We start from the raw sequence: 27,182 nt of genomic DNA on the forward strand, positions 1-27,182 counted from the left end.
GTTTAACTGAAATTAGGCAGAAAATGAGTTGGGAAATAGGAGAACCTCTTCTGATCTATTGTAATTACAGTTAATTCTTAATTTTCCAGGAGCCATTGATTTAGACCTCCTGTGGTTCCTTTCTTTAATCTGGTCCTGATGTTTTGTTATGTTTACCCTGCATTAGCACCTTCTCCTATTTGAAATAGAAATAATAGAGAAAAGAAAGCTCTACTATGATACTTGCACTGAAAACCTGTCAGTGAGGGAAGGAGACACAATAAAGCCAAAATCAAGAGTTAGAAAATTTCCACTGATTTTTGACAGCCTAAGTACTTTGTGGTCCATGGGGGAGATGCAAGCCAGGGCTGCCTCTTTAGTGCTCTGGCCGTCATGACCGGCTTAGGGTCACATGTACTACTAATCACCTGCAGTGATATCCCTTGGCCTCACATGCAAGACCCATAAAGCCCAGTTTTGTTATGATGACTTAAGATTGAATTTTGTTCCCATTGATTGGAAGGAAGCTAAGGTCAGGCAGCTGGTTTAGTAGGAAGGACCACATTAAACATGGTGAGCCTCAACTGGCCCACAAGGAGACTGATGCACCTGCTGTCCCAGGCTGCCTAGGGCAGCAATGCCCACTGACAAGACTGGTGGGTGCCCAAGATGCAAAAAGGACCATCAGGGATCTTAAGGAATCCAAAGGTCTTTCTAATCATGGCTTGTGGGGGAGACAGTGGGGTGCTCCCTCTGGCTATGGACCTCCATCCTCCTCTCCAATTTTGGATCAAGAGTGGAAGGAAGGAGCTGGTCAAGGGGTAGCAGAATGGGCAAAGAAAGAAAGCTTGTGTGTTGGGTGTTTAAGCTGCATTTGTGTTCCCAGTTATTAAGTACAATGAACAGCAAAAGAACTAGGCTTATGTTCTGAAGCTGGGGCTGTGATAATAATTATTTGTGAAAATAATTCAGAATAATGCTCTCGCGCTCTCTCTCTCTCTCTCTCTCCCCCAGGGATTGAACTCAGGGGCACTCAAATACTGAGCCATATCCCCAGCCCTATTTTATTATTTTATATTTTATTTAGAGACAGGGTCTTCCTGAATTGCTTAGAGCCTTGCTTTTGCCGAGGCTGGCTCACAGTCCTCCTGTCTCAGCCTCCCAAGCCACTGGGATTACAGGTGTGTGCCACCACACCTGGTCACATCTGCTCTCTCTCTCTTTTAAAAACATCTTGTTTTTATTTTGGTAGTTCAAATGGTTAAAGGCTGGCATGTACACATTTAGCATTGTTTACACAAATATAATGAGTTTGTTCCTCATGTAAGGAAATGCTCAAACTCTTCCTAATGTTTCTTTTTTTTTTTTGCATTAAATCCTTATTACGTGTATACAGCACAATTTTTCATATGGCTGGTTGTATATAAAGTATGTTGACACCAATTGGATGATGATGTCTATCACATTCCACCATTCTTGCTAATCCCCTGACCCCTCCCTTCCCTCCCACCCCTCTGCCCTATTTAGAATTCATCAAAGGAACTTCTGTTTCAGAATCTCTTCTGGCACTTGTCCTGAGGTGCCTAGTTTCGGAGCTGGCTGCAGGCGGATGTTTTACCCAGATTATAGAACCCTTGAGAACGGGGAAGGCATCCTACTTCTCTAACACCTCCTGCAGGTGAAGCAATACCAGATACATAGCACATATTCCACAAATAATTATTTTTTAATTAAAAGGAAGTGAATTGAATTAAAATGAGATGGATGGGGATAAGGATGACGAGCAAGAGGGTTCCTGCCACACTTTCTAATTTTGACATTCATAGCATAAAATAAAAATTTAAAAGAAAATCATAAGTATATTGATTTTATATTTTATTTAGCAGCAAGGTGTAATATGTCAAAAAATTATATTACCTATTAAAAAAAAACCCATTATGGATGACTTTCTGAGGGCCTAATCTCACAGAAAAGGAACACATACTCCACAAATAATTATTTTTTAATTAAAATGAAGTGAATTGAATTAAAATGAGATGGATGGGGATAAAGACGACGAGCAAGAGGTTTCCTACCACACTTTCTAATTTTGACTTTCATACCATAAAATAAAAATTAAAAAGAAAATCATAAGTACATTGATTTTATATTTTATTTAATAGCAAGGTATGATATGTCAAAAAATTATATTATCTGTTAAAAAAAAAACCATTATGGATGGCTTTCTGAGGGCCTACTCTCACAGAAAAGGAGCATTTGCTATCCAGGTGACTTTGCCATGGTTTGTAAATCAGGTCCAAGTCGCTCCTCATTTTATGTACTATATTTGCTTTATTACATTTTGGGTTTCTGTATTTGTTTTCAGTTTAAACTGAAATGGAGTAAGTATCAGCAAGATCACAAAGCATATCAAAACAAGGATCCCAAGGGCAAAGTGTTAAGAGGCCACTCTGTACTGAACTGAGAAGCATGACCATTTTTGTAATTGATACTTTGAAATCCATTGATTCTAAACCTATGCTGGCTTTTTGGAGGGTTCAAAAAGTAGTTAAATGCACCACACTTAAAAAAAAAAGATTTATGAACTAAATGGAAGCTGGTCCCATCTTGGATACTGAAGCGCATGTCATCCCTCACCTGCCCCTGAACCAAAGACTTCTTGTATCTCATAAGGGGCAGCTGGAGTGGTTTTGAATCCTGGAGCACAAATATTCTACCCAGTGTATACTTATTCTGAAGGTAAGCAGAGATGTTGTGTATAGAACTTACAACCATTTGGTTTATAAATACTTGTTTTAAGAAATGGATAAAGTTCTCATTCCAGTCAGTAAGGCAGCTATTAAGAATATAAACAACAATAAGTGTTGGCGAGGATGTGAGGAAAAAGGCACACTCATACGCTGCTGGTAGGACTGCAAATTGGTACAACCAATCTGGAAAGCAGTATGGAGATTCCTTGGAAAACTGGGAATGGAATCACATTTGACTCAGCTATCCCACTCCTCGGTTTATACCCAAAGGACTTAAAAACAGCATACTACAGGGACACAGCCACATTTTATAACAGAACAATTCACAATAGCTAAATTGTAGAACCAACCTAGATGCCCTTCAGTAGATGAATGCATAAAAAAAAATGTGGCATATATACACAACGGAATATTACTCAACAATAAGAGAATAAAATCATGGCATTTGCAGGTAAATTGATGGAGTTGGAGAATATCATGCTAAGTAAAGTTAGCCAATCCCCCAAAATCCAAATGGAGAATGTTTTCTGTGATATAAAAATGCTGATTCATAATGAGCATGGGGGGGGGCAAGCATGGGAGGAATGGAGGATCTTTAGATGAACTTTAGATAGGGCAAAGGGGAGGAAGGGGAAGGGAGGGGTCATGGGAGTAGGAGAGTCAGTGGAATGAGATAGACATTATTACCCTAAGTACATGTATGAAAACATAAATGGTGTGACTCTACTTTGTGTACAACCAGAGACAAGAAAAACTGTGCTTTATTTATGTAATATGAATTGAATTGCATTATGCTGTCTTATATATAACAAATTAGAATAAATAAAATAAAATAAAATAAATGGATACAGTTGAAGTTAATATGACTTAACTCTAAAAAATGTGATTATGAGTCATTTGCATTTATGCCTAGCTCATACATGGCATGTTGATGAGGCAGACTTCATAAGAATCTGATACTGGCTTTAAAAACATTGTAAATATATTTCCTTGTCATTTTTCTTGGGTTTGATTTGCTGATATTGTTGTTTACAGTTTGATTCAACTTTCACCCAAACACAAAGTAAGCTGACTTGACTGGAGATAAAGGAGGGATTCAAATCAGATTTTTAAGTCCCAGAAAAAATATTGCTGCTTCTCTATAAAATTAACTTTCTACAGAAACAGAGTGACACAGGAGGCAGCCAAAACAGTTGCAAAATACAAAATAGAAATAAAGAAAGTGGAGAAGACTAAAGCTCGTGAACCCAAGCCCAATTTTAAATGTCAAATTGGATTGTAGTGGGCATGTGAATGAGTCTTGGTTTTATATTTTAATAATGAGACTATACTAAGAAAAACATTCTTTTAGAGATAGCTGTTAGCTTTTCATGGTATAGATTTCACTGTTTCTAGATGATAAGTGCATTCTGGCTATTTTAAACTACTTTTTTTCAATGTGTGCATGCTTTCTCTTTGCCCCAAACAATAATGTGTACGATTATAATAAGATTTTTCTAAATTAATTTCATTGCATATAATATCAATGTTACAGCATTATTAAAATACTCTGATAATTTACTATTTTTCTGTAGCTAGATGAGATAGATGGATGAATGGATAGGTAGGGTAAGTAGAAGGGTAGGTAGATTAGAAAGGTAGATGATAGATACATGATATTTATGGCAACAGAACTTCCTAAAGCCCAGCCTATGGCGTCATCTTGTAGAACAATGGTGCTGAACTTGTTGATTATACTTGTGCTGCTTTCTTTCTCCCTTTATTAAGTATGTCCTTTCTTTACAAAATTTAAAATATGTGAATAACTTTTTCTGTTCTTCTGTCTGTACTCTCCAAGGCATCTTCCTGTAGTTATTCCGCTCCGTTTTAGGAACCTTGTACAATAACATTTAAGGAAATATTAAAATGCCAACTCTGCAAGTGCCCCAGGGCCCAGCCCACTCCTGGTACAGCAGTATCAGTCAGGTCTGGGGAACTCTTGCAGCTGCACTGGGGATGACTCAATGGCCAGAACTTCTTAGAGTGTGATGAGGACGGGGTCAAGAAACCCTGTCTACAAGAGAGCTTTGCTTCTATTCAGTCTTAGAGTCTGTGAAGCCAAGAAGCAGCCAGGACCATAAAGACAAAGAAAGTCCTTCAGAACATGCCAGAAAGGCTTGGATTTTAGACCTGACATATTCAGACTGCTCTTCACATTTTTCTCAATCTTATTAGTTCAGGAAAAACACCAAATGCTTCAGAATGAAAGAAAATAAATAAAGCACAAACATTTTCTCGTAGTTTTACTGTGCCTCCAGGCTATACAGTAAAAATAGCACATACTGTAGCAGGATAATACTTAGAAACATAGATGTCATCACTTGGAGATGAGGGTGCCCCTTGGTGGAGCATGCTAGGAATAAATACAGAAGGACAGATGGAATACTTGCTTGATACTGCACTGGACATGGCTCTTGGAGCACAAGGACATCTAGACAGGAAATGGCACTAACCATTAACATGGACAGTCCAAAGTCCTGGCTTTGACACATACTTGCTTCAAAGGCAGCTGTTTTTTGTTTGTTTGTTTGTTTTTGTTGTTTTTTTTTTAAGAATGTTTTATAAAATCAATGGAGTTCCCTTTGGCAAAAGTGTCATTATTTTTGTTTCTCCAGTCTTTACACAAAATCTGACAAAATATAACTTTTCTACAGGGAAAACAGATAAATATCTATTTCATGATTGCTAAGATTTTTTTTTAAATTCTGAACATCAGCATTATGGAAAAAAAGAAAAATTACTTTTTCTCTAGTCATTCCAAGTTTTTGATTCTCTCTATCAAGCTAGGTTCTTTTAAAAATAGAATGGTACATTAAGAGTGTAGTGAAATGTCCAGAAGATAGAGTGAAACAATGAAAGTTTATATACCAATAATTGCAAAGGAAAGTTGTTTTAAAAGATTAATTTTGTCATTAACAAAGAGTGCACTACACACTTTATTTGATCCTTCACTATGTAGTTAATAACAGACTTGAATCTAAAAAGCTAGGTAAACTGTACAAATTGATGTTAGAAGTTTTCCTTAGTATAACACAATTTAATTTTTTTAAACCCACCAATCTTATGTTACATATATGTTATATGTTACATATATATGTAATTTATATATTTATGTATGTGTATATATACATTTATATATATATACACACATATATATATACACACACACACATATATGCACTGTTACACATATATGTATATATATACACACACATATATGCACATACACAAGATATATGTGCGTGTATACACATGTGTACATGATTTCAATAGCTTTTTTGATACTAAAAATGTGAATTTCAAAAATGCAAAATCTACAAGAGGACGATGCCAGTCACACGCCACCTTTGTCCTTTATAATGTCCATGAGGATATCTATTGTATGCCCTCCTTGAAAAGCACAAGGACATTCCTTGAGCCTAAAGTTGTATTAAAAATGCATTGATTTGTGACCAAAAGAGCTAGCTGTTCTGATTTGCTGTGACTCATCAGTTAGAACCTTAGGTAAGTGACTGGCTGGGCATGTCCATGCTCCCAGGAGTATAAGCCCACTGCAAAAAGGAGCAATGATGTTTTCTAGTTCACCCACTTGACCACTTCTCACTCACATATGGATTGGTTAATAGATTTCACCCAAATCCATCCAAACACACACACACACACACACACACAAATTATATTGGGTCTCAGCATCATTGAACTCAAAATAACTCTTATTACTGGGTCAACCTACAGCCCACTTTCTGAAATTAACCACAAAATGACACTAAAGTATATGAGCAAGAATATTTAGGCAACAAAACTGTTTAGAGTCTAATGAGCAAGGGCTTATGCAGATGCATAACAGGCAGCCACCTAAAAATAACACTGTGATTCTCCTCTCCATTTACTGATGCTTTGTTGTGTCCTTCTGATGAGGACATCAGGTGTAGGCTCAAATACTTGTCAAGTTACTTGAGAAAATAAGGGTGTCAAATGATCTAAAAGACCAACACCCCATGCCTACTCATGTAAACCACAGCTTTTGCTTACTCTGGGATGTTGGGTAAAAGGTCACAGGAGTTTTCAGCAACACATGGCTAAGGGAAAAGGGATATTGATCAGAGCACATGCTATAATGAGGACTTATCTTAACTGGGATCCAGAGCATCCAGGTAGAGTGTCTCTCTACACTCCTGAAAACTAATCCACAAAGACACTGGATTCTTGTGTTAAGGGCAATCCCTTCATTAGTCAATAAGCCTACTTTTCTGACAATACATAGAAGACTATAGTGATATACTTTTCCAGGACTAAGAAATAATGCTATCCTCTGAGATGAACACTAGCTCAAAAACCAAAGAATGCAATTAACTATTGGTAGAAACGACCTCAAGTCAGCAGATGTTTATTTCAGCGGCATCATCAAATTGTGAGGTGGACTGAAATCACTCATTATTAAAAACCTGTTAAGCACCAAAGTTAAAAAGTTCTCATCTTTAAAGTAATTAGAACTCAGGGTCATAATGACACTTTCTTGAGTATGAGAGAAGAGGATGGGGTAACAGCTACTGTTCCCAGAACTTCTCACCATCATTGGCCTATTTGACACACCACATGATCTGGGCACACTGTTGGGAGGGGAGTGGGTGAAGAGCACATGAAACTAGAGTTGGTTAAGGGGGACAAAAATGAATGAGACTGAAAAAGTTTGAGAACACCTGCTTATAGACACCAAATTTCTTCAAGATCAAGGCAGAGGAAAGCAAATAAGGAGGACCAGAAGTGAACAAGAATAATAACCTATTCCAAGATATTAACATATCTGATGGCTAAAGGTGACTGACTAGAAACAGGGGTGTCGTGGAAGAGTACTTCATGCCCTGTCAGGATACAGGGCACACCAGACTACCCCCAGTCTCCTCCGCAGGTCTATCCCAATAGTGGAGACAGACATCAGGGTATTCTGTTCCAAGGTTATAGTTCATCAGCTAATTCCCCTGTTATCATCAGTTTGCCAAGCAACTTTCTGGTGATGGGAATTCACAAGCAAAATTTCCTTTAAGAAGAAGAAACCCCTGACTGGCCCGTTGACATGGACATTCCAGTGTACACGGAGTATCTATTTCTAACTGTTTACCAATAAGCTGGCAGTCAAAGCTATGCCTTGGTCAAAAAAAAAATTCATTTCAGTGTCAACAAATCCTCTGCATCTCAATCAATGCTTCATTTCTGTTCGTGTAGACTTCTCCATCATCAGGCGCATCCCAAGCTCCCAGGTAAAGGATGTCTATTTCCCACATGGGGCAGTTCTTGTGTATGGAAGAATATTGTAAGTCACAAAGTGGATTTCCCTTCAAGACTCCTATGTAGCAGAATGAAATTGAACCCTATCTCTCACTCTGCACAAAACTCAACTCAAAGTGGATCAAGGACCTAGGCATTAGACCTGAGACCCTGAACTTACTAGAAGAAAATGTAGGTCCAACTCTCCATCATGTCCACTTAGGAACCAGATTCCTCAACAAAACTTGTAGAGCACAAGAAGTAAAATCAAGAACCGATAAAAGGGATGATATCAAACTAAAAAGCTTCTTCAAGCAAAGAAAATAAACAAGAATGTGAAGAGAGAGCCTATAGATGAGGAGAAAATCTTTGCTACCTAATGCTCAGATAGAGCATTAATCTCCAGGATGTATAAAGAACTCAAAAAGCTTAACACCAAAAAACCCAACAACCCAATCAATAAATGGGCAAAAGAACAGAATAGGCACTTCACAGAAGAGGAAATATGATAGGTCAACAAATATATGAAAAAATGTTCAACATCACTAGCAATTAGAGAAATGCAAATTAAAACTACACTGAGAGTCCATCTCATTCTAGCCAGAATGGCAATTATCAAGAATACAAGTAACAAGAAATGTTGGTGAGAACGAGGGTGTACATTCGTACATTGCTGGTGGGACTGCAAATTGGTGCAACCACTATGGAAAGCAGTATGGAGATTCCTCAGAAAACTGGGAATGGTACCACCATTTGACCCAGTTATCCCACTCCTCAGAATATACCCAAAGGACTTAAAATCAGCACACTGTAGTGACACAGTCACATCAATGTTTACAGCAGTTCAATTCACAATAGCTAAGCTATGGAACCAACCTAGGTGCCTCAAAACAGATGAATGGATAAAGAAAATGTGACATATGTACACAATGGAATATTACTCAGCCATAAAGAAGAATGAAATTATGGCATTTGCCAGTAAATGGATGGAACTGGAGACTATCATGCTAAGTGAAATCATCCATCCCAAAAAACTAAAGACTGAACATTCTCTCTGATATGTGGATGATAACACACAATAAATGAGGGGGGGATAAAAGTTCATTGAATTAGACAAAGGGGGAATGAAGGGAAGGGAGAGAGAAAGGCAATAGGAAAGAGAGTAGAGTGAATCAGTCATAACTTTCCTAAGTTTATATATGAATACATGACCAGTGAAACTCCACATCATGTACAATCAGAAGAATGGGATCCTAACTAGAATAAAGTTTCCCATGTATGTATAATATGCCAAGATACACTCTATTGTCATGTGTTCCTAAAAAGAATGAATAAAAATTAAATTAAAAAAAGAATTCTCGAGATGCCACAACCTCTTCAATGATTGAATTATCTTATATGTAGTTCATGTAGCATAAATTAGGATAGAAGTTTGAACTAAAGTGGCCATAAAGACCAACACCCTGTAAGAATTGTGAATGTATTAGAATTCTTCCTAAAATCATATTGACAGTTCCTTAGAAAACACATCAACCTTTCAGAAATTGAGAAAAACATTAAATCGGTACAATATTCCCTATCAAGTCCCCGCAGCTAGGGTGCAGGAGATTAATTAAAAGATGAGTGGGCTGAAAATGAGTCATGTGTTCAACGGCTGCTGTGGTTCTGAACTGACTAATGCACAGTCACCATCAACCTCGGGTGACAAGAAGTCCTTCAGGAAGAAACAGCAGAGACGGGCGATGAGGTAATAAGATGAGGCCTCCACGACAAGGACAGGGAAGGTTATTGAGGTGTCTGAAACAGCCAGTTCTTAGTTGTGGAGCATTAAGACAGCCCAAGGCTGTTGCTCTGAGCAGTACAGGGGTGGAGGGCAGCAATACCAGGAAGACAAAGTGAGATGAAGCTAATTCCATGAGACAGAACACCAGGACGCAGGTGTCTCTGCAAATGTGAAAAGTGACAACCACAGTCTCAGTGCCTGGATGACAAGTGGATGCCCACCTCCTGAAAAACAGTAATGTTCCAGGGCATGTGTTGCTTCCCAAATTCCTGCATTGGAATCTGAGAAAGAAACAACCTCTGTGATATCACGGGCATCCACATGTCGTAGTTCTGCCTGCTTGGTTTTCCTCCCTGGATCTGCAGAGCTGGGTGCACCTCCAGGTCTGCACAGGCCCCATCTGTCATTCACTACCAGGTCCACGGAGAGCAGGGTGGTGCCCCTTCCTTTAGGTAACGAACAAACAGAGTCCAGTGTAACATAGGAATGTTACAAGAATGAAGCACAACTCCAATGTAAAGGCTTGTGATTATATCCTTCTACTGCTTTTATTAAGAACTCAGTAAGTATAATAGAACAAAAGATATCTAACAAACTCACTCCTTCCAACTTTATGTATGTATCTCAATCCAAATTAACTTTCTAGGAATTAGCTATTAAAAAAAATGGGAAAACATATTCATTTCTTCAGGTGACTCTTGTAAGCTCTGTAACAAGTCAGGGTCACGAGATAACAGCCTGGTGAAGGACCAAGTGACAGGCAAGTTCCTCTTCCTCTTGTGTTCACAATAAGCCTTCTGATCACAATTAGTTGCTCTAAGCAGACTCACAAGAATATTAGCTACACTGCCTCCTGCATTTTCCCTGTACTGAGATGTTGAGCAGGAGAATAAGAGCAGCTTAAGAAATGAGGCTACCGGCTGGGATCCAGGCTCAGTGGTAGAGCGCTTGCCTAGCATGTGTGAGGCACTGGGTTCGGTTCTCAGATATATATATATATATATATATACACACACACACACACACACATATATATATATATATACATATACATATATATGTAAAAGTCCAAAATACCTATTAAAATATTAAAAAAATAAAAAAGAAATGAGGCTACAAGAAATATCATATGCTCTTTGAGGAAATGAGCTAAAAAAGTTGCATCCTGACAGTCACAGAAGTCAAGAGCTAAGAAATTATTAGTTGAATACAATCTGCCAGTGTGAAATATTCTTCTTCCCTTACATGAGCTTCATTTTGTTTTGTTCTCTTTCAATATGTTTCATTTTGTTTTCATCTTTTAATTTGTCTCTCCTTAATGATGCTACAGACCTTTTAATGTGCTTCTTTGCTAGTAGTTATCTTCCTTCATGACATGTTTGTTAAAATGTTCATATGATTTTAATTAGATTCTTACTTTCTTATTATTGAATATTGAGAATTCTTTCTATATTGTGGATAAAAATCTTTTAACAGATCTATACTTTGCAAATATTCTCTCAGTCTGTGGATTGTCTTTTTATTCTCCTAAAAGGTTTTTAAGAACAGAGATTTTTAATTTTGATAAAGTATCACTTATCAATTTGTTCTTTTATGGTTTGTACTTTTATTTTCATATCTAGGATTTTTTTCCCTAATCCAAGTTAGAAGGGAGTTTCTCATATATATTTTTAAATAGAGGTTTATAATTTTACATTCTACACTTAGGTTTTTGGACCCATTCTAATATCTTGCTTTTATGTGGCACAAGCACAGGTAGAAGTTCATTATTTTGCTCCAATTGCTCCATCACCATTTGCTGATGACCATCATTTTCCATAGAATTTCCTTCTCCCTTTGTAAAAAATAAGCTCTCATGCACATACAGATCTATATCTGGACTCTATTCCATTGACCTATTTGTCTATGTTGATGCCCATAGTATGCTGCCTTGATTACTGTAGAAGTCTTGAAATCGTCAACTTTTCCATCTCTTCCAAAGTTTTTTGCTTTGTCTATTCTGGGTGTTTTGCATTCCATATATATTTTAAGTCAGTTTGCCCACTTCTACCAGAATGTCATGCTAGGATTTTAATTGGGACTGTGTTGTCTACATAGATCAATCTGGGGAAAACCGACATCTCAACTATCTCTAGAAATCCCCAAATATTTAGAAAGAAAACATTATACTTCTAAATAACTGTTAAGTTGATGTAGAAATTGAAGTGGAGCTGGGCATGTTGGCTCATGCCTGTTATTCCAGCAGTTCGGGAGGCTAAGGCAGGAGGATCATGAGTTCAAGGCCAACCTCAGCAATTTAGTGAGGCCCTAAGCAACTAAGTGAGATCTTGTCTCTAAATAAAATATAAAAAAAGGGATTGGAGATGTGGTTCAGTGGTTAAGTGTCCCCGGATTCAATTCCCAGTAGCAAACGGGGAAAAAAAAAAGAATGTAGAAATCACAAAGTATTCTGAGCTCATATGAATACATATGCAACATATCCAAATTTTGGCATGATGATAATGTACTTATAGGGAAACTACAGCACTGCCTAGAATAGAAAAAGAAAAAAAAAATACTCATATCATTGACCTTAATTTCCGCCTTAAAAACTAAAAATAAGTAAATAAATAAGGCAAACTATATCCATTAGCAAGCAGAAGAAGGGAAATAATAAAGATCACATCAGGTATCAATTATATAGACAAGAGAAAAACAACAGATAATGTCAACAGATAATGTAATAATTAATAAAATATATTAACCTCTAGCCAGACTTGTCAGAAAAAAATTAAGAAAATACAAATTTTCATTTCAATATGATGTGCGTTCTCCTATTCTACTCCTTGGGTATATCAGAAATGCCAATTAGGTTAAGTTGATTGCTAGTGTTGTTTCAGTCTTTTCAATACTGATTTTATATCTACTGATTCTATCACTTATGGAGATGACTATTAATGTGTGAAAATGGTGGATTTAAATTTTTTCTGCAGTTCAATCCATGCATTTCAGTGCAAAAATGTAAAATATCATTATATTATTATATTTTCTTGATAGATGGACAAATTTATCATTATGAAATAAAGTTCTTTAACCCTGAAACTTTCTTTTTTCTGTTCTTTGCCCTGAAATATACTTTGTTAGAGATTGATGTAGCCATTCAGATTTTCTTTTGCCTAGTGTTAGGATGATATATTAATTTCATTTTTTAAAAAATTTTGGGGCTATTTATATTTTTTTACATAAAGGCAGAATAAATTTGGGTCTTTATGATCTGACAATCTCTGCTTTTCAATTGGGGTATTTAGGTCATTTATATTGATAGGCTTGATTTTAAGCTGATGGTGTTCCTATTTATTTTTTTTATTTCATTTTCTCTCTTTTTTTCCTTCTTATTCTTCTTTCCACCTGCTTTTGGATTAATTGTTATTTTTGGTCCCCTATTATCTCTTGTTAGTTAGTCAGCTATATATCTTTTTTTTAATTTTAGTGATTGACTTAAAGCTTATAGTATATGCTTTTAGTGTATCTCAATCTCTCTTCACATATTACACCATTTCATGTAGAGCATTAGAATCTATAATAGTATACTTCCATTGCTTTCCCTTTGTATTTTATGCTATTGTAGTCAGACATTTTGTTTTTCTATATGTTATAATGCCAACAATATATTAACTACTTTGTTTCAAGTAGTCAATTATCTTTAGGAGCTTTAAATAATAATAAAGTATATACATTTGTCTTTTGGTATCTATGGGAAACTGGTCCCAGGACCTGTCACAGATACCAAAATCTGTAGAAGGTCAAGTTCCTTATGTACAATGGCATAGTATTTGAATATAACCTATGCACATCCTCCCGTATTCTTTTTAGATTATCTCTAGATGACTTAGACTACCTTATACAGCATAAATGTTAGGTAAATAGTTATTATAGTGTATTGTTCAGGGAGTAATGATAAGAAAACCTTTGTATGATATGAAATTATCTTTAATGAAAACTATCTTTAGTTCACCTGAATTTCTAAAAAAAAAAATATTTTTGCTGGATACAGAATTCTTGGGTGATTTTTTTTTTTCTTTCAGTACTTTAAAGATGGTGCTCCCCTGTCGACTTGTTTTCTCTAACAAGAAATCTACTATCATCCTCATCTTTGTTCACATGTGCATATGTGGGTTTTTTTCTCCTTTTGGCTGTTTTTAAACATTTATTTTCATCATTGTTAAGAGCAATTTGATTTTGATATGTTTGGTGTAATTTTTTCTTTGTGTTTCTTGTTCTTGGGCTTTATTGAGCTTCTTAGGTCTATGGATTTATAGTTTCCTCATGTAGCAAAATTTTGCCCATTGAGTCTTCAAATAGTTTCCTTTCTTCCCCACTCTTTCTTCTATTTGGAGATTCCAAGGAATCTGCTATTTATAATAGTTTATATTGTATTCTTTATTTTGTTTTTATTCTTTTTATACTTTATTTCTATGTCTAATTTTTTCACTACTTTTTTTTCTCAATGTCTAATCCCATTGCCTTTACAACTAATCCCACCCAATGTTTTCCTATTAACACCATCCAGTGTATTTTTCATATCAGACCTATAGTTTTCATATCTGGAAGTTTGATTTTTGACCTTTATAAATGTATGCATTCTCTACTTAAGTTCTGAACATATGTACTAAAGTTGTAAGAGATGTTTTAATCTCCTAGTCTGACAAATAGTTGGGTGTTTGCTTGTTAGTTTATTCCTCATTATGAGCAGTGTTTTCTTGTTGCTTTGAATGCCCAGGGATTTTATCATTATTATTATTAGATGCAGACATTGTGAATTTTAATTTGTTGGGTGCTAGATCACACACACACACACACACACACACACACATACACACACCCTCCTTGAGCTGTATTCTGGGATGTGATTAAGTTACCTGGAAACATTTTGATCCTTTAGTCTTGCTCTTTAAGATTTGTTAGGCAGGACTAGAGCAGTACTTAGCCTACAGCTAAGTAGCTAATTATTCCCCCCTACAAATTCAAGACAATTGTGAGTACCTAATTTCCTTTAAATGATGAGAGGTTCAATTCTAGTTGGTGGGAACAGGCACAATCCCTGCTCCATGTGAACATCGGGACCATTACCTCTAATCCTCTTGGCTGGTTCTTTCTAGGCCTCAGGTAGTTTCCTCGTTGCAGGGGTTGATCAGAATTCTGAAGAATACTTTCTAGATCTCTGGAGTTTTATAGTTCTCTTCTTTTATATTTTATTTGTCAACCCTAACCAGGTTGGAAATCAGGGTTGGAATGCCCAGGTTGGATTCCCTGAACTCTTACTCAAATTCTCAACTCAGAGGGTCAACCAGGTCTGCCCATGTCCCTCCTTTCCATTGTTGTCTAAGAATCCTCTCATGGCAGTAACTGGGGCCATCACAAGGTTCGCCTCATTCATCTCCCCTCTCTCAAAAATCAGTCTTCTTCTTTTTCTGACCTCTGGTATCTTGAAAACCATTCTTTTACAAACATTGTCCAGTGGTGGTCAGCCTCTCTTTTCCTGTCTCTCTTGATTCAGGTCAGAAGATAAATCCAGTTCTGGTTATTTCTCTTTGTCAGAGGCAGATATTTGTGGATTTTCTTTTGTCCACCTTTTCCACTTTTCACAGCTTGCTTTTAAATTTCATGAACTGATGTTAAACATTCCAATTCCCAGAATGTTCAGTGAAGGAGAAACTCCAGCTGGACTCACTCGCTGGGATTTGGCTAATAACAGTGCAGGACCTAATTATAAACCATCTTCTGAGAGACACAAAAGGTGGGCATCTCATCTCTCTCTGTTACATGGTCAAGTACAACGAAGGGTAAGTTTGTATTTTTGAACAACTATAATAAATCATGTTAGGTCAAGAGGCAATGCTCTCATATCCATGACTAGAAATGCCCTGAAAAGAATTAATTTGTGTGGTACCCTGCAAGTCTCCCAAAAATGATGGAAAATTTTAGACACTAAGAGAAATTTGGCTCAGAGACCTAGATGTTTTTATGTTAATGCATTTCTCTCTGGAGGTAAGTAAGGTACTTTCAGAGGACATCCATTCTTTGAAGTCAGTTAGAAAATTATTGCTGCAGGGTACTAAAGAGAACCTCAATAGCCTGACAGAGATAATGTGCCATTGCAGTGTGTTCATTATGCGAGGATGTAATTTATTGTTTCAGAACACACTACCTCCCCACCATGTGCAGGGCCAGGGTCATGAGAGTTTGGGAAAAACCAATTGGTTTCTCTCTGAATGTTTACAATGCTACAACCACAAACCATAGTGGGTTAATCACAATGGGTATGAATTGTACCTGGATACTCCCCTCTCAAAAATTATAGAGAGCTACTCATCAATGATTCTCAGGGTTGGAATGGGAATAGGGTCATTGAAAAGTTAAATTAACTCTACCTGGTCACCAAACATAATAAGAGCCACTAGAAAGGAATGTTCAAAATGTTATTTCTATATGGGATTTTAAATCAATATATCTACTGATCTATATATTCCTTTTAAAAAAAAAAAAACTTCTGTAGCAAAGAGCTTTAGTGACTAAAAAGGAAAAGGTAGGTGAGAGTCATTCTTTTGCACTTCTTTCCACCAACAATTAGCTTTAGTCCTAGTAAAGGTTTTGGACTAAACCATTGTAAGTCACTGAAGCTCAATGCTCTGCCTCTTGGGTAGGTGCCAAAGTAATGATGATGACAGATGTCAGGTTGGTTCAATAATGACATTAGAAAACAAAATTGTTCCTGTCTATGTTTGCATATACATTTGCAAGTGTATGGACACATCAGGCCCCTCTTGAGGCTGGTGAAGGGTGGGATTATGGAGGAAAAACAGGGGATAGATGTTAGAGCTTGTCTTTTCTTTATTTACTAGAGCCGGTTCACACTCCCATAAGATCAAGAATCCTGCTCATTAAACAATCAAATTTTACACTTATTTATGCAACAGGATATAGAATCTATTTCATCACCTTCCTCCCCCTAAAATTTTTCAGTCTTTTAAATATTTGGAAATCATTCAATTAAAAGGGGACCAGATAACATAATAGGGCTTTATGAAGGTAACAGAACTTAAATCACAAGGCCCACAAGACATTATAGCAGCTATTTATAGTATAATAAAAATTATAAGATGGAAGATTCCATATTAAAAATTTTGGACTTGATTTATTCTGGGCTTTTGTGCTATAGGAATTCAGATCAGGGAGCAATGGGCCAAGTGCTGGATGGGGAAATTGTCCAGGTGCTAGGTTTAGGTGACCCCATTCTTCCACGGTACCTTTCCTGGATTGGGTTGCCTTGACGTGGGTCCAATGATGCCTGGCAAAGAGTCCCTGGAATTTGAACAACCTTTCCCATAAAAGTCCGATAGAGATATTACCATTTTGAATTCTATTTTATCTCTGTCTAATTCACTTCTTATTCACAATTATTCAAGGAGATATGTTCATTAAGTGGTTTCTATTTGCATAAGCAAATTGGTTAAAAATGACAGATGCGAGTTCCCTAGGTATTGTGTGATAAGACACTTGGAGTGACTTCTTACATCTTAAAAGGAAAGGTTTGAAAATGGATTTCATGCAAGCATGTTGTTATGGCGTAAGGCTAAAAGCTAAAGGAGCTGTTTCATTTTTAATAGAAGTGTGAACGCTCGTGTTTAAATTTCTTCTTATTCCTGAACCTGAATACCCAACACTTGTTCTTATACACAGAATACCTTAGCATCAAATACAATGTCTCCTGGGAAGTTTCAACAAGGGCATGGGACTCTTAACAAAAACCATGCCCAGGAAATTTTCATTTTTAGTTAAATATCATGTCAATGCCTAAAGGGATGCTCAAGAATGAACATGTATGACAAACAAAACAATAAAATATATGTAAAAAGTAAGGGTAGGTTTCTCAATCCAATAGTTCCAAGTGTGGCAGGTAATTTAATTTTGAACTTTCAGGTTTTAGAAAGAATGGAATGTTGTTTATAAAAAGTACAAACGATGCTCATTAAACACCTCACCATGGTGGTTTATGCTGCATTTTGTGCTGTCAATGCCTTTAGGACTTGTTCTTACTAGCCCAATTGTGTTCTATAACTATACATGTTGCTTTGCAACATTGTGCTGACCCAATTCCTGTTTATTTTTACCAAAAGTAATAATTTACTCAAAGGAAAAAATGTGCAAACTAAAAACACAGAACATGTCCTATTTATGTTGCACAATTCGTGATCAGAAACTCATAAATACATTAGCAGAATGTCTTATTCCATTGCATTGCAGTCAGCAAGTCCAAAATGAAGTTTGGGATTTTGATGAAGTTTAGGATTCAAATATGACCAGTGGGAAAACTGATTTCATGCATGCAAGTAAAGGCAGCATGGCGGTATGGGGTGCAGCTGCCAGCTCAAGGGGCTCTCTCCTTTTTAATAGATGCATGAAGAATTATGTTCAAATTTCAAAACCACTCCTTGGAAACTTTCACTTTTAGCTTGATATCATGTCCATGCATAAAGAAATAATTAGGAATGAGCCCATATGACAACCAAAACAATGAAGCATTTCAGAGAAGAAGAGACACAGAAATAATTAGTAAATTATTGAAAATGAGATACCAGAATTATTAAATGTAGTGGACTGGGTTTTTTTTAGGGTGTAAAACTATATTAACCATCTCTATTTCAGTTTCAGGTATGATTCTAACAAGTTTTCAGTAATTGCACATTTTATGGAAAAGGCGTAATGGGAAAGATACTCTTACCATCTGTTTTCTTTGAATCATTTCCGATGTTGGAGTGATCCTTCTTGTCTGTCTTATTTTTACCATCTTTCAAGTCACCTGAAAGCAATAAACATGACAAACAGTATATGTATATAGCTGAGGGGGAAGTTATGAATATCTCTAAACCTGCCAAGGTAAAAAAAAAAGTGTGGCATAATTTTATAGTCACAAGGGAGTACATGTCTCAGTGTAAACATCTTCCATCACCACGTGTTTGATTCTGGTAATTGGATTATGAAAGGAAATCAAGATTGAAAGTTCCTATCAAACAAGGTTGTAATTAAGTCCACAGTGTTTATCTTCCAAGAAAGGCGGTTCAGAATTATGGTTAGACTGTGGAGTGAGGAAAAATCTGGGTCAAGTGTAAATTCTACCAATTAATAGCTATTTAACATCTCTGTGCTTCAGTTTTCTTATCCGCAAAATGGGTATATAATGTGTATCTACTGGCATTTAAAATGTATAAGTACTGAATATGATACTGCTCAATGATAGCTGTTATTATTCTAAAACAGAGCTATAAATAGTATTCTAATTAACAAGCTTGTCAGAGTATAATTTATAAGGTTAAAAATTTCACCCTTAAACAAATGTAGAATGAACATGTGTGAAAAATACACTGAACTCATGTATGAGGGAGATGGTAAGGATGGTTCTAAGAGCATTTAAGGAAATAGGCATTTTAGAGACATGTTAAAATAAGATTACTAAGAGACAGAAATGTTTATACTCCACAAGGCAATAAAACTATAGCCTTTTTGGTTATCTTCTCTATCAGTCAAAATTTTCCAAATTAGCATATAACTCCACAGTTATAAGAGTTAATTAGTAAATAGCAAAATAAGACACAGCCATATTCTCCAAAAGCAGGGTTCAGCAGATTAAAGACTATGGGCCAATCAGGCTTGTCACCTGTTGGGGTCAATAAAGTTTTATTGGCATGCACTCATACACATTCACTTACATACAGTCTGTGACTGCTTTCATGTGGCAAAAATTGAAACAACCAAAAATATTTTCTGTCTAGCCCTTTAAATAAAAAGTGTGCTAATCCCTGTCTAGGGTAATTTAATGATCCTTTGGCAGGTCTGTTCAAATTAAGCCAGTGTCATACCAAAAGATCATGGATACCTGCCCCCAGCTTTATTTTAAAGTTTTGGCATATTTATTTTTAATCAATCTTACTAATAGAAGCTTTCTTTTTAGCCCTGCATACATTTAAGAATACGTTACAACTCAAATGTTGTGTACTTACTGAAGCAAAAAGATCCTAATACTAACTAAAGTGAGGATAGTATCCAAGCCTCCAAGATGTGTATGTAAGGAAAAGGATTTATCTTTTTGTTTTTTAGCTTTGTGCCAGGAAGTGTGCTAAATGCTTTGTACGCATCATTTCATTTAATTCTTACAGCAACCTCATTATGAAGGAACTGCTATTGGAAGTAGATAAACTCATCAAAGATTCACTCATTAAATGGTCAATTTGCTAAATTATCAACTCACCAAATGATTGAGGATGTTTTACAAGTTTGAATTTTTCCTGACATCATTGCAGCCACCTGGGCAAACTCTAGCCAGTCCATCTGCATCTTGTGTAATCCACTGTCCCAGCATGCATTTCAGACACTCCCCTGGCCTGGCCTCTGATCCCAACCTTATATCCACATCTCCCTCTGGTGGCAAAACTATTCCAGTCAGCTACTATAGATCTGGTTTAAGCCACTTGTCTGACAGGTTTTTTTGTTTTTGTTTTAACAAATGGTCAATAGATCTTTCTACAAAGTACTCTCACTTAAGTCAACTTGTAAGGAATTGACCTGAAACACATATGACATATCATCCCTATATTATGGCCGAGGAATCTAAGGTGCACATGTTACACCACAGCCCACGAGGGTGGGTCTGACTCTAGAGACCAAGTTTTCAACTATTGTAGTTATAGCTTCCCTTCAAAGCTCAATTTTTTGATTTCAGTTTTCCATTTCTAAATGCCTTCGGATCTTCAAAGAAATGATTACCTAAGGCTAATGCAAGGCTATTTTTGGCTGTGATGCAGTCTATGAAGTTTGTACTTCTAATTGGACAAATCCTAAGCTAAATTAGATGTTAATACACTCCAGGTTTTTCTCATTCTTAATTCAGAAATGGGAAGAATGGAGAAGAAGGGACGTCTACCTTGCCCTGGGCCCAAATAGGACAGGTTTAAATAAAGGACATGATTATCTCCTTCTACCACCAGCACTTGTCCAAAGAGAAGGGTCTCTTTAGAAGTCCCATGAAACAATCCCCACAACAGCCTTTCCCTCTTTTAGGACACCAGAGATGGACTCAAGGATCTCAAGCCGTGTAGTCAAATTAGTATCATGCAGAAAAATAACCCTTCTTCCAGAAGCGAGCTTTCACACCCCACATGCACTCTATTTTAGGCCTTCCAGCTTGCTCTGAACTGGAGTTTGACCCACAGCTGCAGCAAGACCAAGATGTCTTCCTAAAGTCAGCAGAAATGGTTCGATTTGCTGGATGCCAGCCAGCAGCCCATGCAGCCTGTACACTCAGCCAGGGTCTGGAAGGCTGAAGGAAGAAGTTGCCTTGATCCAGAGCTTAAAGGAACCTGTAATTGGGCAAGAGAAGAGCAAACCCCCAGAACTTCTCTAACCAATATCCTTCAGCCCTCACCTGGAAAATGCCTTGGGCAACCCACAAGGAGGGGTGCCTAGGAAAAGACCCACGCTTATTTGATGATGTTCCCTGAACAGAACCCATTAGGCAATTTCCCATGGGTTGGGCATAGAGTAATGGCTGATGTGAGCCGTTACTCAATAAACAGGGGCAAACAGAAGAGCCTTTCTGGGCAGTTATAAATCATTTTAATTAGGCTGCTGTAACAAAGTCCCCAATCACCATTAGCCTTTCTTATTATTGCTCTGAATTGATTTCTTTTCCCACCTCTGATTTCATACTCAATTTTTAAGGGAAATGGTAGGCTAGTGCTTTGGAAAATAAACACAGCTGTGGAATCAGGCCAGCCTTGTTGGAGAGGCAGGCTCCTGTGTCTTTCAGGATCCCTACACCCCTGACATCTTCAAAATAAATTCCTGTCCCCTCTGCCCTCTCTGAGTCTTTGTAGGATTTATGACCATTTTTTTGTGTGTCTGGCTTGTTAGTGTTTATTGGTTTCTCTTACTGACTAAGCCAAGGGTTAGCAAACCAGGACCCAGGGGCCAAAGCTGGCCCTGCTGCCTGGTTTTATTATCATCCACAAACTAAGAATGGCTTTTATATTTTTTTAAAGGACTGAGAAACAAAAAGATGGATATTTTGTGATGTGAACATCAGATGGAATTCAAATTTTAATTTCCATAAACAAAGTTTTATGGGAATACAGCCTCAATCATTTGCTTTGGTATCATCGTGTTTTTCACGCTGAATGGCAGTGTTGAGTAACTGCAACAGAAACCAGATAGCCCCAAAGCTGCAAATGTTTACTATATGGTCCACTATAGAAAAAGGGTGCCAATCCCTGAAACAAAAAGATAACTGTATAGACTGCAGGCACAACTCCTATTTCTCCTATTCCCCACTTTCTCTGCCATCACCAAATCTGCAAATGATAAGGGTGTGGCAGTTATATAATAGAGAATAGAGACACCCACAAAACTGAGTTTCGCCTGGGATCTCTACTGAAAGGTAACTTGACCTTAGGCAAGCGATTTAATCTTAATTTTTCCAACTGTGAGATGGGAATAAGTATCTTAAAAAGTTGTTAGGATTTTTAAATACTTTAATCTTAGGTAAAATCTCAAGGTACAGCATCTGGCACATTAGGTATTCAATAAATGGCAGTACTGTTATGATTACTGTTTTTATTCAAGACATGTTTAGCCAGAAGAAAAAAGGAAGGAAGAAATGCATTTTTCCTCTTCTGTGGCCCCTCCTTTGGAGGAGTGATTTAGCTAGGAGGAGGAGCCGAGTTACGCAGAGCTCACCCCAGCCACCAACTTCCCTTCCTTGCATTTTCCACAAGACTCACAGATATTCAGTCCCTGCTGGGGGGTGGAGGCAGTGAGCCCAAAACATACATGGTTCTCCCAGTGTCGAGTTGTAAAGCTCGGCTCAGGTCAGATGCAGGAAGAAGCCCAGGTGTTTAGTAGAACAAGTCCATGTTCCCAGGCCAGCTCCAGTTGCCATGGAACTGACACCTTCATCCTTGACTTTCTGATTTTCTTATCTATTTCTTTGTTGGTTCAGATCTCAGGAGGGGAAGAGAGGGATGGTTTGTATCACCCTCTAAAACTTCAACAGGAGCATCATAAATTCTTATTAACAATTTTTTTTCTGGATGATGATGCATTTGAATACAAAACCTACTAAAATGTCTCCAGAACCAGGCTGATAGGGACTGGACTAGCTGGAACAAAGGCCTTCCCTGTCACTTAAGAGTGGTTATGAAGATTAGCTGAAGGAACTAATGCAAACTTCTTGGAGTGTGATATGAGCTATTATCATCATTATATGTTTTAAAATACTCTTTTATGATTATACATAAAACATGGTATATATACTACTATTTTTAAAAGTTAGAGACTGTCATGTAAGTACTTTGCACTATTTCTCATTTCCCCAGGCCCTGTAGCATAATAACTATAGCTAGAAGAAATTGCCTGGTCCTACCGTGCAGGTAAGAAAATGAATATGGAAAGAGAGAACTTAAAACAGCACCTGGCATAAGTCAGTAGATGCTATTGGTTGTTATTTTCTTTGTAGTTTTTGGTACCATGATTATTATTAAGGCTCATAAGAGAACCATGCTGTATGTACATTGAACAGAGACAATGAAAGGTTAAATAACATGGCCAAGGCCACCGAGAAGAGGCAAAGATGTAACTTGAATCCGGGTCTGTCGGACTGCAAAGCTATCTTGCTACCCAGTCACAACCTGGCACTTGTAAGCTGTAGACTCTGAACTTCCTGCCCTTCCCGAACAAGGGGACCAAGTCCATGCCCTTGAAGGGCATTCATCAAGTCCTCTGTGTCTGGAAGCCTCTTTTCCCTATTTTATCAGCATACTTCAGCTCTTAACACCTAGCTGAGGCCCCATCTCCTCTTGAAGCCTTCTCTGCCTTCACCCTATCTCACACCTTCCTGTTCCAACAAAGTTAATGTCTTTCTTTGCAGTATGTTTTTTGGGGGGCATTTTATCTGCCACACCATGGCTGTTTTCTGTCTGCATTTCACTAGAATTATTTGTGAGGCTGTCTATATTCCCTATGACATCATAGATTTTCTGGGGCTTCTTCATTCTAAATCCCCCATGCCTAGTAAAGCACTTGACACATAGTTGTTAATGAATCAATATCTGTTGTATCAAATATAAGACATCATGAATTAGCTGCACATTATGGTGGCCAGCTTGTCCCAGCTTGCCTGGAACATTTTTCTGTTGTTTATTTTTGTTGTTTGTTTCTGTTGTTTATTTTTTATATTTGTTCTTATTAGTTATCATGACAGTAGAATGTATTTTGACATTTATGGAGTACAACTTCCCATTCTTTTGGTTGTACATGATATAGAATTATACTGGTCATGTGTTCATATCTATATATGCACATAGGAAAGTAATGGCCTGGACCATTTTTTATTTTAAAACTGAAAGTCTTGCTGGGTACAGTGGCACATGCCTGTAATCCCAGCAGCTCGGGAGGCTGAGGCAGGAGGATCACAAAGTTCAAAGCCAGCCTCAGCAAAAGTGAGGCACTAAGCAACTCAGTGAGACCCTGTTTCTTAATAAAATACAAAATAGGGCTGGGGATGTGGTTCAGTGATTGAGTGCCTCTGAGTTCAATCCCCTGTACCAAAACAAAACAAAACTGAAAGACTTGCATTCCAGGAAATTCTTAGTTTCAGGCAAATTAAAATGGTTGGTCACCATAATACCTGCACGTCTCTGGGTGGTATGTACATACAAACAGCAAGAGGCCTCAGGCAGACCTAAGGCTTGGCTGTCCTGGGGCTGGAACAATTGAGAAGTTCACTTTTCATCCACCCCCACCCCCAGTGAGCTCCCAGGACTGTGCTGGTGTGGCCAGTGGTAATTTGCACCTGGTGGGCAGCTGGGCACTGGCTAGAGTCTCCAGGGCAGCTGGGAGAGCCAGAGAGATGCAAAGCTTCCTAGGGGGAAGGCGCAGGGGAGCTGGTGGCTGATTCTGATGGGATCCTGCTGACATCCCCAGCTAGAGGAGGTGGGATCAGCAGGATCCGATGGTCAGGGAGGCCCTGGGCCAGGAGTTGCCGACATGGGGAAGCATCTGGCCAGCTCCCACTCATCACACTGTGAACACCCCAGAGAGCCACTGTCCAGCCGGCAGTCTACTCACCATTCTGCTGCTTTTCTCCTGACTTCTCCGCTTTGGGATTCTTCCCACGAGGCTCGTCGCTTTTGTTTGTGCGAGTTCCGTTGACGTGACTCTTGGGGTCTCCAGATGCCTTTTTCTCAGTCTTGCTGGATGAGCCTTCTTGGGCCTGGCTTTTGGCTTCCATTTCCTTTTGCTTCTCCTCCGCAGCCAGGCGGGCCTTCTCCTCAGCCTCCTTCTTGGCCTTCTCCTCTGATCCGCAGCAAGTCAGGCAAGGAGAAGGAAGGGGGGAAAGAAGTCACACCTTTAGGAGAACTCCCTCTTTCAAAAACAGTAATGACAGTGATCTGCAGTGGGAATTAATACACTCCAATTACCTAAGATGTCTAGTGCGTGTTCTGAGGGTATTTTTAGTTAACCCAAGTCATATTGGCATATGTATTTAGGAAGACAATAAAACAGCCTCATCATCATGTCATTTCTGAAAACAGTGAGTCAGAGGAGAGGGCAGGGAGAAAATCATTAGGATGACAATGATTAATGAACCAGTATTGTATTGGACATGATTATTACTAATAATAACATTTATTGAGTATGTTCTCTAGGCCAGGTATTATGTAAAGTGCTTTTCGATTCAAGGGTTTTTTTCATTCATTTTTTGGGGGGGAGGGTACCAGAGATTGAATTCTGGGGCACTCAACCACTGAGCCGCATCCCAAGCCCTATTTTGTATTTTATTTAGAGACAGAGTCGAAGTTGCTTAGTGCCTCACTTTTGCTGAGGCTGGCTTTGAACTCACAAGCCTCCTGCCTCAGCCTCTTGAGCTGCTGGGATGACGGGCGTGTGTCACTGCACCTGGCTCTTTTCATTCTTAAAACAACTTTTCAGCAGCTACTATTATTATGACCCTATTTTATAGATATGGAAATTAAGCCTCAGAGAGAAGATAAAAGTTTCCTCCAGCCACAGGGAAAAGAAAAAGAACAGCATTTTATGTAGGTTTGCTTAGGACCTAGACATACGTGATTAATTGCAAAACAAAAAGGGCAAATAACCAACAACAGAACAATACATATTCAGGCCACTGTTTGTTAATTAATAAATAAGAAGAGGACAGTTGTGCCCAAACAAACATGGTCCTCAACTGTCCTCAGAATTAGAGTGGCTGTTAGGTTGGCCAGGTACTGAGTCTGTGTCCTCCCCTTTAATGAAAGTGCGTCAGCATTATTTCAAATTCAGCTGATTATGATAGGGCTTGGCTCTGTGCTTAATGTAAAGTACAGCATCACTGCATAGGTCAAATATTTATGAAAAGGTTGGTTTTTTCACTCAATGAATATTTATTGAGCAGCTACAGTGTCAAGCACTCTTTTAGGTATTGGGAATACAATCACAAGCAAGATGGAATCATGGAAAAGCTCATTTTTAAACAAACAAATGACTGAAATAATTTCAAATGGTATAAAGTGCTTTGCAAAAAAAAACAAAGCAGAGTGAAGTAATGAAATACCATCAGCTTTAGAAATGTTCAAAGGACAATGAGTTGGCCACTATGGCCAAAGCAGATTTGGCAAATGGTCACTAAGAGATGATGTGGTCAAACGGCCAAGGACAGGCAGGGTTCAGAACATGCAGGGGCTGGGAGGCATCCAGGGGAGCTCTGTGGAAGAGAACAAGATTCATGGAAAGCTCCCATCAGGGCCCAATCCTCCTTGAGATCTAGAGACTCACTCACTATATGTTCAGCTCACTCAAAAGGCCTTCTAGACTGTGCCATCAACCTCCACTGTGAAAAGCATGACTATATTTTTCTCTAGATGTCTTAAAAATGCCCACATCTCATTATCAGGAGTCCTCTCCCCCCTCCCCACCGTGTTAGTCCTGGTCTTGAGAAAAACCTGGACTTCATAGATGGTATGTTTGTTTTTAATCAAGCACACACAAGAGTGGTTATGCATCTGATCATGTTTCCCTTTGTTTTAGCTGCTAAAGTGCTCAAAGTTCAAATTTTACTTTTCCTGCCTATTTGCTCACCTCAAATGTTCTCCTTAACATATTAGGGCATTTTCATCCATTATTTTATTGCTCCATCAACCTGATGAGAGCCACAGCCTAAGGGGCCCCAGCAAACTTTCAGACTGCCAGCTGATGATTGGCTCACAGCGGCCCCCAGCAACTTCTAGCTGATTGGCTCCTCTGCGGTGATGCTCATTGGGCTGTTTCCCTGCCCTTTC

The 27,182-nt window shown here is 38.0% G+C and overlaps 1 protein-coding gene across 15 annotated transcripts in view; it reads right to left on the reverse strand.

The window, feature by feature from the left end:
- The window catches only part of Pde1c (phosphodiesterase 1C), a 606,321-nt gene that overhangs the window by 35,759 nt on the left and 543,380 nt on the right, over nt 1-27,182 (reverse strand). For 11 of the 15 annotated variants that reach the window (XM_048786431.1, XM_048786441.1, XM_048786442.1 and 8 more), the window contains 2 exons: nt 24,973-25,200; nt 18,578-18,655 (listed from right to left, as the gene is read on the reverse strand). In XM_048786431.1, the coding sequence (XP_048642388.1) occupies nt 18,578-18,655; nt 24,973-25,200 (306 nt within the window). Of the gene's footprint in view, nt 1-10,888; nt 11,168-12,343; nt 12,347-18,577; nt 18,656-24,972; nt 25,201-27,182 lie in introns of those variants that run through there. The other 4 variants (XM_048786434.1, XM_048786440.1, XM_048786435.1 and 1 more) reach the window with 2 other exon arrangements.

This window comes from Marmota marmota, unplaced genomic scaffold (genome assembly GCF_001458135.2).
Source record: "Marmota marmota marmota unplaced genomic scaffold, marMar, whole genome shotgun sequence".
Classification (NCBI taxonomy): domain Eukaryota; kingdom Metazoa; phylum Chordata; class Mammalia; order Rodentia; family Sciuridae; genus Marmota; species Marmota marmota.